At 40.1% G+C, this 12,005-nt stretch overlaps 2 protein-coding genes across 2 annotated transcripts; both read right to left on the bottom strand.

The window, feature by feature from the left end:
- Nucleotides 1–257: 257 nt before the first annotated feature.
- Nucleotides 258–2,156, bottom strand: LOC134826228 (uncharacterized protein K02A2.6-like). The gene has a single exon (XM_063838534.1). The coding sequence runs from the start codon at nt 2,154–2,156 to the stop codon at nt 258–260; it is 1,899 nt and encodes a 632-aa protein (XP_063694604.1).
- A 92-nt stretch (nt 2,157–2,248) lies between these two features.
- LOC134826235 (uncharacterized) lies at nt 2,249–4,345 on the bottom strand. The gene has a single exon (XM_063838542.1). The coding sequence runs from the start codon at nt 4,343–4,345 to the stop codon at nt 2,249–2,251; it is 2,097 nt and encodes a 698-aa protein (XP_063694612.1).
- Nucleotides 4,346–12,005: the final 7,660 nt, after the last annotated feature.

The raw sequence follows: 12,005 nt of genomic DNA on the forward strand, positions 1-12,005 counted from the left end.
TGTTAAAACAATTCGTATAAAATATAAATCTTTATTCGCTCATTGTGCGGTATGAAAATCAAAACAATACAGAATTCTCTGTCTCCGAAATATATTAATAAATTAAAATATGATACTGTACGTGTATTATTTAAACGTAGTTAGTTTTACCGAGCTTGTCATAAGTAAGGCGTAAAGGTGCTCTCCTATCTCTTACTGGTCGATCAAAACTAGGTGTAATATTCAAGTTAGATCTTGGTGTGCTCGTGCTTGGTTCATTATGCGTTGGTGTAGTGACAATAGGGATCAGTAATACTGGGTTCAGCAATATTAGGTGAAATGCTCAAATCAGTAGGCGGTGCAATTTGAACATTCTCATTCAAGTCACGTTCATACCTAACTAACGGTTCTCTCCTATCCTGCTCGGTGTCAATAACATCTTCTCTCGCATCAGATGGATAAAATGACACGATGTGATCAATGTGACGTGTACAGGTAGATCCGTTTTCCATGGTAATGGAGTAATGTACGTCTGATACACTGCGAATAACTCCTCTCTTCCACTTATTATTGATCAGATCTCGGTACAATATCTGATCTCCCACTTTAAATCGTCTCAGTTTCGTGTCTTGTTTTACTCTTTCCATCTCTTCTTTAGCAGATTTAGCGTTCTCTCTGGAATCGGTGAACGGATGAAGTAAGCTAAGAGCTGATCGGGTTCTCCTTCCGATCATTCGAACAGCAGGTTCCACTTGTGTTGTCGTGTGTGGAGTGTTGTGATACATCATTAACCAGTTCTGTAGGTTTAACATGGTATCTGAGTTGTTCTGTTTCATTCTTTTCATAGCGTTCTTAAATTTTCCCACAGCGTTTTCTGCTAACCCATTACTAGCTGGATGATAAGGTGGTGTTGTAACGTGTGTTACTCCGTTCATCTTCATGAACTGTTTCATTTCAGCAGATATGAATTGCGGTCCGTTGTCGCTAACAATAACTAGACACACACCCCATCGGCAGAAAATCTCTGTCAGTGCTTTAATAGTATCACTAGTCTTTGTATTTCCCACAGGTAATCTGTTTACTTCAATCCACTTGGAGTACGAGTCCACAACAATGAGCCACATATGATTCAGGAAAGGTCCTGCGAAATCAATATGTACACGTTCCCATGGTCCTGATGGTTCCTTCCAAGGATGTGGAGTCGTCTTAGCTGGTTTTCTCTGGTTGATCTGACATGATACACAGTGTCGGATCATGTTATCTATAGCAAGATCCATCTTTGGCCACCATACGTAGTTTCTCGCTAGAGCTTTGGTACTACCCATTCCCATATGAGTATGATGTAATAACTTTACGACTTCATCTCTTAAACTCGTTGGAATGATGACACGATGTCCCCACAATAGACATCCTTTCTCAATACTCAGTTCGTCTCTTCTTGTATAGTAGGCTGAATCAGTCGCATTTTCTGGCACTGATTCAACTTTCTCTTTCCACTTGTTCCAACCTTCTTTAATACAGTACATCACGTTTGCGATCACGTGGTCTTTGGCTGAATGTTGAGCGATCAACTGGCTGTTTAACAACGGTTTTTCTTGATCCATGTACGTTGCAAACACAGTTGTTGGTTCTGGTTCTAGATCTTCTTTCTCTGCAGGTAACGGATATCTGGAACAAAAGTCTGCGTTACAGTGTTTCTCTGTAGGTCTGAACTTTATGGTATAGTCGTAGTGACTCAGAGTGAGAGCCCATCGAATGATCCTCGATGTCCCCATCTCAGGTATTTGCTTCTTACTGTCCAACAGTATTTCTAACGGCTTGTGGTCTACATATAATTGGAAGTTTCTCGCGAAGAGATACTTGTGGAATCTTTTAACTGACCAAACAATTGCCAACGCCTCTTTCTCTATTTGTGAATAGTTCCTTTCAGCTGAAGTAAGCGTCCGAGAAATAAACTCAACAGGTCTATCTCCATTAGTCGGGTCTGGGTGTGACAGTACCGCTCCCAATCCAAATGGTGATGCGTCGCAATCTAATCTCAAAGGTTTGTCTGGGTCATAGAATGTTAGAACTCTGTCTGAAGCTAGATACTTCTTCAACTTGTCAAAAGCTGCTTTCTCTTCTGATCCAAATCTCCAGTCTTTGCTCGTTCTCAGTCTGTTCAGTGATTCTATCATCGTAGATAGATCTGGTATGAACCTACCGTAATACTGTACGGCTCCGAGAAATGACTTCAACTTCGATAAATCCTCAGGATACGGTGCTTTAACTAGTGTCTCCACTTTACTCTTACACAAAATTCCGATTTTTCCCAATTACAGCGGAATCCCTCGTCTTCTAGTCTTTGGATAACCTCCAAAACTCTCTCTACGTGGTCGTCAAACTCGTTGCCCTTGATGAGAATATCATCAACTCTACATGTGACTCCTTTCAGTCCTTTCAAGACTTCATCCATAGCTGCCTGGAAAATCCCTCCAGCAGGCGCTAGTCCGTACGATAACACAGTCCACTTATAGAGTCCTTGATGTGTGTTAATCGTCGTTAAAATCTGGTCACACTCTCTAAGCATGATCTGGTTGTAAGCTTGCTTGATGTCCAATCGAGTGAAGATTCTTCCTCCCTTCATCTCAACAAAACAATCTTCAACTACAGGCAAGGGGTATACTTTAGAATCGATTTCCGGGTTGAGAGTCCCCTTATAGTCTCCACAAATACGAATAGTGTTATCTTTCTTGACTATAGGTACTATGGGCGAAGCATAATCCGAAGTGTCGATCTTTACCAATCGACTATCTTTCTCCATATTATCTAGAGTCAGACCTACTCGTTCCTTCAACGAGTACGGAATCTTCCGAGCAGCACAAAACTTTGGACGGTGCTCAGGTTTCAGATTTAACTTAGCTTCAAACTTCTTGACTTGCCCTATTCCAGTTTTAAACGTCTCTCGGTTCTTCAGTGATTCTATGAAGGCTATTCTTCTTTGCTCTACAGTACCAGCAAAGTTCACTCTCGGAGTATCTACTATCCTCTTAAGCCAATCTGAACCGAACAGAGCATGGACCCAATCCGACCCTAACAGTGTCTGGAAAGTTCCATCAATCACATACAAACGTAACTCTTTGAGAATGTCCCTATACTTAACTTCGACCAGGCAGCGTTTCATGGAAGTGCGAACGACTCGGTTATCTGCTAGAACTAACTGTTTATCTACACAATTCTCCAGATGACATCCAGTCAAATTCAACTTATCAAAGTTAGCTCTACTTATCAACGAAATAGACGATCCCGAATCTAGTTCCATGTCTAAATATCTACCATTAATCAGCACTTTCAAAAAAGGTTTATTAGAACTAGTGCTATAACCTAAGTCAGTAGAATTAACAGAAATATTAACACTTTCAGCGCATGTAAAATCAACAGAAATAGCATGCAATTCAGCAATATCAGCATTAGGTTTCACACTATCTATCGACTTACAGTTAATCTGGTGTAAATACTCGTACGGTGTAGAAGAGTTAACTGTAGGTTCGTTGGATGATGTTGGTTGCGTTGAATCTGATTCAGGTTCTGTACTGATGTGATGAGTTGGTGTACGCTGTTTCTTGTTGAGGCTAAAACAGTTCTTTTTGATATGACCGATTTTCTGACAATGTCTACAAACAGTCCTGCACTCGGCTGCTACATGACCGAACACTGTGCACTTGTTGCACTTCTTAGCATTTAAACGTCTCTGTGATTTCGAACTGGTACTCCTACTGGAATACTGATCAGACTCCCTTCGTGCCCCTCTCTGATTAGACACGTAATGTACAGCCGACATATTCTGTGCCACTGCCGATGAAGTCTGCTTCTCGATGGCTTTCGTGAGCGCATCCGCTGAGGTTTTAACCTCACTGTCATTGATCAATGATACCTTGATCCTCTCGTCTCTTAAACCACAAATGAATTTGTCTCTAACAATTCTATCAAATGCATCTCCATAGTCACAGTTTTGTGCAGTCAGTTTCACTCTACCCATATACACAGCAAGTTCCTCATCTGGTGATTGAGTTAAAGTGTTCAACTTGAATGATTCTGAGATAACTGATGGTCTCGGTGCTAAACTCTTCAAATTGTCCTTCAATGTTTTAAAAGAAGCCGCTGACATGGTTGTTGGAGCGATTGTTGCTTTTAGAAGTGAGTAGCTCTCTGGACCTAATGTGCTTATAAGGTACTTCTTTTTTGTTGTTTCATACTTGCTGGCATCGGTCTCTGCTATTAATCCTGGTTGGAGTGAAACCGTCGTCTCGAATCGCTCGATCCAATCATTTATTCCCTTTTGATTGCCTTGTATTCTTAGTGGTTCGATGAACCCGCTCGTCGCCATTATTATGTTGTTATTCAGTTAAACAATTAGTTAACCAGGGACATCCTGTAAAAGTAAAAGATTATAATATGAATACATAACAATAATACAACCGAGTCCGCCATGCCAAGACAACTTCTGGTTAAACAAAAGAAGCCTGTGGTTGCCGGGTATAACAGTGTCTGAGTGTTTAGACACCTTAGTTTCTTGGAGGGCTATAACATCCAAGTTGTATCTGTTGCAATCATTTGCAGCTAGATGCTGCGAGTGTTCCTGACTAATGCCTCTAACATTCCATGTGGCGAAGTGGAGAGATGCCACCGTGAAAAAACCGAACAAAACAAAGCTGAAGAGAAGAACTGTAGGCTTCTTGGAAGCGTCAGACGTTCTGGTCGTAATAGTTACTCCCATGCGTGCCCGTCACAGCAACACACCATCCTAATTATAAATACAAATAATGAAACTTAAAACTGAACTTATCAAAATCAAAAATTATGCACAAAATTGAACTTAAAACTGAAATTATCGAACTAATCAAATTCAAAATAAATTTCTCCACAATTTGCGGTTCGAGGCTAAATACCTTAAGTCTGTCAAGTCGTCACTATTATTCAAATTAATATTTCTTTTATTCAAATCGTCTAAAATAGTTTTAAAAATATTACATTGATGTCTACGTTTGCAGCTAGATCGGACTCTGCATGATAATGTATTAGCAAATTTGTACAGTGTATAATAGTTTAGTGTTTATGATACTCTGCAACCTGGTAGCACGGCTGACACAAAAACAAAATGTTGGCCTGGCTTGTGCATAACCAAGTAAATAGCACGCACTCCGATAAAAGCCGTCTGGAGAAACTCCGCAAAATGTTCATTGTAGTCAACGGGCACAAAGAAGCACTACTAGCAATTGTGTCCTTTACCCTCCTACATAATTTGAACATTTTTGTGGCTAACTCATTGAACAACATCTGAATTAAAATGTGTCTAGTATTAAAAGATTCAGTAAGTAATTTTTTCATGTACGCTGTACACTGTAGTTAGTAAATGCAAATCAAACTTTTTCGATCAGCCGCGCGCTGAACCAGTGTTGCACTAGGTAAAAATTGTGTATATTTTGTTCATTTTTGAGTGTAAATTAATTTATTAATTTATCACAAATTATTTTATTATAATATAACCACTTATGTGAAATGGTTATTTTGACTTTAAATATTTGAACTAAATATGAATTGATTGTGGGTATAAAATAAAATTTGTTTTACTAAAAAAAAATTTGTTTTACTCTACCAATCCTTCTCCTCATATTTAACATACTATTAACAGCAAAATTTAGAGCTAGTTGTGGTGGTGAGTTGCAGTCGCTACGAAGAATGTGCCCAAACATTTTCCAGCGGGATTTATGAACTCTCTCTGAAAGTGGAGTTACATTGCAACGAGCATACAAGTCCTTGTTGCTGATGATGCGGGGATAAGTCATGTTGATGATACGTCTTAGATGTTTGCGTTGACACACATCAACTTTATTGATAATGTTCTGTGGAGCTGCCCAGCTGTTACAGTTGTACAATAAAACAGGGGTAACAAATCCTTCATGCAGCTTGATTTTTACAGGAAGAGAAATGCGGGATTTCTCTGCCCATACCTTGCTGTATTTCTCAAAGGCAACGTAAGCAAGGATGCATCGGCGAGAGATATCAGCCTTACTGCAGAGCTTGGATCCAAGAGAAATAGTGTTGCGCCAGGGCTCTCTGTTCTTCACGGGTTCACCCTTGGCGTCTACCTCGTCCTTATCTGCAATGTAGAAGTGGACATGTTCTGTTTTGTCCTCATTCACAAACAGGTTCCATTCTTCAAGGATCTCCTTACATATGGGCAGCATTTCATTAAGAGTTTCCTCATCCTCGTCTGCAAAATCGCCATCGTCGGCGTATTCCCATTCAATAGGCATGAGGGTCTCGGGGTTAGGCCAAATGGTAATCACTACTGCACGGAAGTGGTACAAAGCTCCAGCAAAGTACAGTGTGAAGAAGGCACCAGATGCAGCATCACCTTGAACCCTCGGATGTTTCAAACTCTAAGGAAATGGTGTTGTTGATTTTTATCCTCAATTTGGTGTTGGAGAGCAAGTATCTCGCCAAACGAATGTCATCCTCACAACAACAGCATCAGCCAAAAGTTCCAGGATAACCGATCTCTTGATGGTATCGAAGGCCGAGCTCATGTCGATTCCCATCTTGTGGAACTCCCATCTCTTCTCTTTTACAACAGAAATCAGAATTCGTTGAGTCCAGACAATATTGGCACAACTATGACCAGCCTTGTAGGCATTTTGCCATGGTCCTGTGTACTCTGCAATTTGCCTTTGAATTCTGTGTAGAGTAATCAAGGAGAGCAGTTTCCTAGTTCCATTCAGAAGGCAAAGAGGTCTGAGGCTCTTTAGAGGTCCTTTTGGTTTCCCTGGCTTCTGAAGAGGGGTTAGAAACCCTTTCGTAAAAGAGGGTACATGCTCATGTACTTCAAATGATCGATTAATGAGACATGCATATTGCTGGAAGAATACAGGTGGTGCGTACTTCAGCAGCTCGTTAGGAATCTCATCAGGACCTACTGCTTTCCCATTTTTCAACTTTGAAGCAGCATATTGGACTTCTAAGGAAGTTATAGGAGTATTCAGAGGACGTGGGGGTCCAGTGAAAGGTACCAAAGGAGGGTCTGAGCTGGTGTAGTGATTTTTAAACCACTCTCTAATGATACTTGCTTTCTCATCGTCACTTGCAACTAGCTGATTTTCAGAGTTGAAGACAGATATTGGCTCTGACTCTTTGTTGGCAGCAAGAGCTCTGGTAGCCTCGAACATCCTCTTCGTGTCATCTGCAGCGTTGATGGTGTCAGCTAGTTGGTTGGCTAGAGCTGTCTCTAGCACTTTAAGACGTTTATTGATATCGTTCTTGAGTTTAATGATACGTTTTCTCAATACTGTCCTGTCTCTAACTGAATTGTCGTTCAGTTCTTGTAAAAGTTTGTGTCTCTCGTCAGACATATTACATACATGCTGATCTGATGAATGATGATGTCTTTGGGTTTTCTTCTTGACACCCACAGTGTTAGAGGCTGAAGACTTGATAGTTTCAAACAGCTGTTCGAATCCTGTCTTAGTGTCAGCGGAAGGTGGAAGACTGTCAATTTGCTGAGTGACAGTTTGCTGGTACTGATCTTGTAGTTCCTTGTTACAAACCAGCGATGTCGTGTTGTACCTTTTAGCAGCTGATGTTCTGTTTCGGTATAACTTATTTTGCTGCCTCAGGTCTATGGTAGCTTTTACAATCTTATGATCAGAATGTAGTTTAGCTCCTGCGTAGGCCCTTGCATCATTGAGAAAAACAGTGCTGCGTGACCGGCATAAAACATAATCAATCTGAGAAAAATAAGGGCAACTTCTTTTGGTCTTCTTGTCTTTCACCCAACCAGTTCTTGTGGTTATATGACGACTGGAATGACGAAATGCAGTGTTTGCAGCAAACAAACCATTAGAAACAAGAAAATCCAATAATCTCCCACCATTTTCATTTCGTCTTCCAACGCCATGCCTTCCAATGTTCTTATGAAGGCCATTTTGAAAGTCATGATCAGACCTTTTGCCAAGTTTGGCATTGAAATCTCCTAGGATCCAGATTTCATGTCTTGCAGGCACATTAATTGCTTCCTGAAGCTCACAGTAAAACTGGTCAGTAGCAGCCGGATTTGATAAAGTTTTTGGGTTGGTTGGACTGTAACAGTTCACGATTCGCATTTTGCATGGTGGTTTGTTAACAAACTTGGATGGAATAAAAAAGTCCATGAAAGCAACTCGATCACTGATCTGATGAAATGAACGGAAATAATGATTTACACGAGCGTTGATTAAGAAACCCAGTCCACCATGACGTCCTGTCTTCTGATCAAACAAAAGGAGGCGATGATTTCCTGGTAGTTTCTTATCCTCAAACTGACAACTCCTCCTAACTCCTCCTAACTCCTCCTAACTCCTCCTAACTCCTCCTAACTCCTCCTAACTCCTCCTAACTCCTCCTAACTCCTCCTAACTCCTCCTAACTCCTCCTAACTCCTCCTAACTCCTCCTAACTCCTCCTAGCTCCTCCTAGCTCCTCCTAGCTCCTCCTAACTCCTCCTAACTCCTCCTAACTCCTCCTAACTCCTCCTAACTCCTCCTAACTCCTCCTAACTCCTCCTAACTCCTCCTAACTCCTCCTAACTCCTCCTAACTCCTCCTAACTCCTCCTAACTCCTCCTAACTACTCCTAACTCCTCCTAACTCCTCCTAACTCCTCCTAACTCCTCCTAACTCCTCCTAACTCCTCCTAACTCCTCCTAACTCCTAATAACTCCTCCTAACTCCTCCTAACTCCTAATAACTCCTCCTAACTCCTCCTAACTCCTCCTAACTCCTCCAAACTCCTCCTAACTCCTCCTAACTCCTCCTAACTCCTCCTAACTCCTCCTAACTCCTCCTAACTCCTCCTAACTCCTCCTAACTCCTCCTAACTCCTCCTAACTCCTCCTAACTCCTCCGAACTCCTCCTAACTCCTCCTAATTCCTCCTTACTCCTCCTAACTCCTCCTAACTCCTCCTAACTCCTCCTAACTCCTCCTAACTCCTCCTAACTCCTCCTAAATCCTCCTAACTCCTCCTAACTCCTCCTGTCAGGACCAAACAGAGTCAGGACTCAGGACCAGAGAGAGAGAGTCAAGACTAGAGAGAGACAGAGTCAGGACCAGAGAGAGAGTCAAGACCAGAGAGAAAACTTGGTACCTAATCATGAATGTCATAGTTATTTATATTCGCAGCTATTTTTCCAAAAAGAATCCCCCAAAAATCTATGTGTATTTGGTGAATTTTTAATCTCCCCCTTTTAAAAAACAACTGCTACTTCATCCAGATCCCGTACCTATTGACAACCTTCATAGATTCTTTCCAAGTGATCTTTCTCTCTCCCAGTTGATCACATCACCCACCATAGAAAGTGTAATACATTAGACATTCTTCCAGTAATTATGATAACACTATCGGAGAACTTAATGTCTGTGATCCTCATTCGTGTCAAATCTGAATCATTTACCGTCACTATCAATAAAAGCTCCATTTCCCGCAAGAAACTCCTAAACGTCAATCTATAATATAAAAAGCAACTGGACATGATTAATCAGGAATTATGCTCGATTCAATGCAAGTCCTAGAATGCCTATATCCCTGATTCGTCTTGGAAGTTAAGTTAAAGACTGCATTATGAATTAGTTGATATACATATTCCTAAAGTAACTATTAAATCAAGTTTCAACCCCCCGTGGTCGATAGTGAACTTTTTTCATGCCGTAAAAAGGAAGGACTCAATCTAAATTTAAAATTTCTGGTTTCATTTCTGATGAGTTAAAGTTTTGTTACAGCCGTAAAGATTTTAAGAGGCCCCTTTCATCAGCCAAAATAATAGACAATCTTATCAATAGTGATGATCCAGCGCTAATAACTAAGAAGTTTTGGTCACATGTAAGTATAAATCTTAACTCCTGCCGTATTCCTAATTGTGTTTAGTTATTCCTGGACAGCATTCGGTTCAAACCCAAAGCTCAGCTGACTTTCAATTCTTCTTTCATAACAGTTTTTTTCGGATCTTCACTTTATGACACGATATCTCCCTAGTCAATGATTGATTTTGATTTGACTTGATCATCGGAGTTCTAACTTCTTATCAAATATTAATTCAAATCAAGCCCAGGACCAGATGGCATACACGGTAAAAATCCTCAAAATTTTTCGTAGTTTAGCTTACCCTCTAACATGCATTTTTCGTGGGATCTTACCACAGCGGCTTACATCCACAAGAATGGAAACTTGCAAATGTGTTCCCAATAATAAGAACGAAGAAAAGTGAGTGAAAACTATAGACCAATATCCTTACTTTGTTAGTCATGAAGTTTTTTGAGCGCAATTAGTTAAACGTAAACTGCTTTCTCTGACAAGTACCCTTCTTGATCCCAGCACAATGGTTCTAGAGCACAATCCATCTCAACCAATATGGTTTGACTTTTGTGATTAGCCTGGCAATGCGTCTCTTAACGAAAACATTAATCATCATGTTGTGTATTTTTGATTTTGCTAAGCAATTTGATTCTGTAAATCATGTTTAACCTTCTTCATAAGCCAAGACCTTATATAACATTGATGGTACTCTTCTCAAATTCTACAAATTACCTTACACAGGCGTTACCATAAGAGTGGTTATTGTAATGAGATGTATCTACCCTCTCAGTTAATTCTGGTGTCCCCCCAGGGCTCTATTCTTGTCCCTTACTTTTTGTATGTTATCAATGAAAATACCTCTTGGCTTCGGATAAATACTGAATAGTGTTTGTATGCCGATGATACAAAAAATCTGGCGAAAAATACATTCACTTCGAATAATACTAATTTACAAAGTGGATATAACTAACTCCTCTGAACTGGGCACTAAGAAACAAATCGATTCCAGCCGACAAAATGTAAAGTCATATTGTTTTTCAGAAAACATCTTATCTCCTCCATTCGCATACAATCATTATGATCTCCTCTTGTGGTATGTAGAGTTAGAAAAAGATCTTGGAGTCGATGGTACTCCTAGCTAAGTTGGCATAGTCAGTGCGACAGAATATAGACTAAGCCCTGCCACAAATTGTATGGTCAAATAGATGCATGATTGCATTGATCAGAACTCGCCGCGCTTTAACCTCTCCCTGTTCTAGCCCAATTCGAAAATGTTCCATAATTCTGGCGCCCATGTAATAAATCAACTAGTGATACATTAGAAAGTTCTCCAAAAGAGAGCTATTAAGATGGATTCTGTCTGAGAGGCCTGCAGTTATCCACCTGAGCAATATGTCAAAAGTGCAAGCTTGTCGACAATCACCTTTTGGCTCAAAAGTTTGACCTTGAATGATCTTATTTTTTTCCACAAATATCTTAACCATTTTAATTCCTGGTATCACTGCCTCACTATTCTCCTTTATATCATGCACTTCTCGACTAAAGACTTGCCACCTCGACATTCTGTCATTGTGTCACAATTTTACCTAAGTTAAGTCAGAATTCACACACCACCAATGTACCTCAAATAGCCCACTGGCAAAATCATTTTTCTACAGAACCCATATACTGTGGAATGACTCCCTTGTACAGGATAGACAGATGTGTCTACTAGTCGTTTCAAAGCGAGTCACTAAGCATCTATGGAAATTGTTACTGGATAGTGAAACAACAGTCTAGCTAGTCTCTTGCTCCCCATATTATTATTATTTTTTGTTTTATTAATTTTTTTTATCTACTCTCCAATACATTCAACATCATATCAAACTTCACCCCACACCTTCTCACCACAATAATGACCATTCCGCCGTAACTAATGATCTGGAATTTGACGATTAAATACAAATTGTACATCATATCCACAGTTTCGTCACCATGGATTTGGTGTGTTATTAAATATTGTTCATAATTTGATTTAGATTAATCCGATGTAATGGGCCAAGTTACTGCGACATAATTCACTAGTGTTTACCGTTTGGTGCCCATCATATTTTTACAGATGGGCATATTGAACGAGGCTATTCTATATTCATCTATTTGCTGTACTCTGTCAAATTGTGAAAA

The sequence above is a fragment of the Bolinopsis microptera genome, chromosome 1 (genome assembly GCF_026151205.1).
Source record: "Bolinopsis microptera isolate Bmic1 chromosome 1, MBARI_Bmic_1.0, whole genome shotgun sequence".
NCBI classification, from domain to species: Eukaryota; Metazoa; Ctenophora; class Tentaculata; order Lobata; family Bolinopsidae; genus Bolinopsis; species Bolinopsis microptera.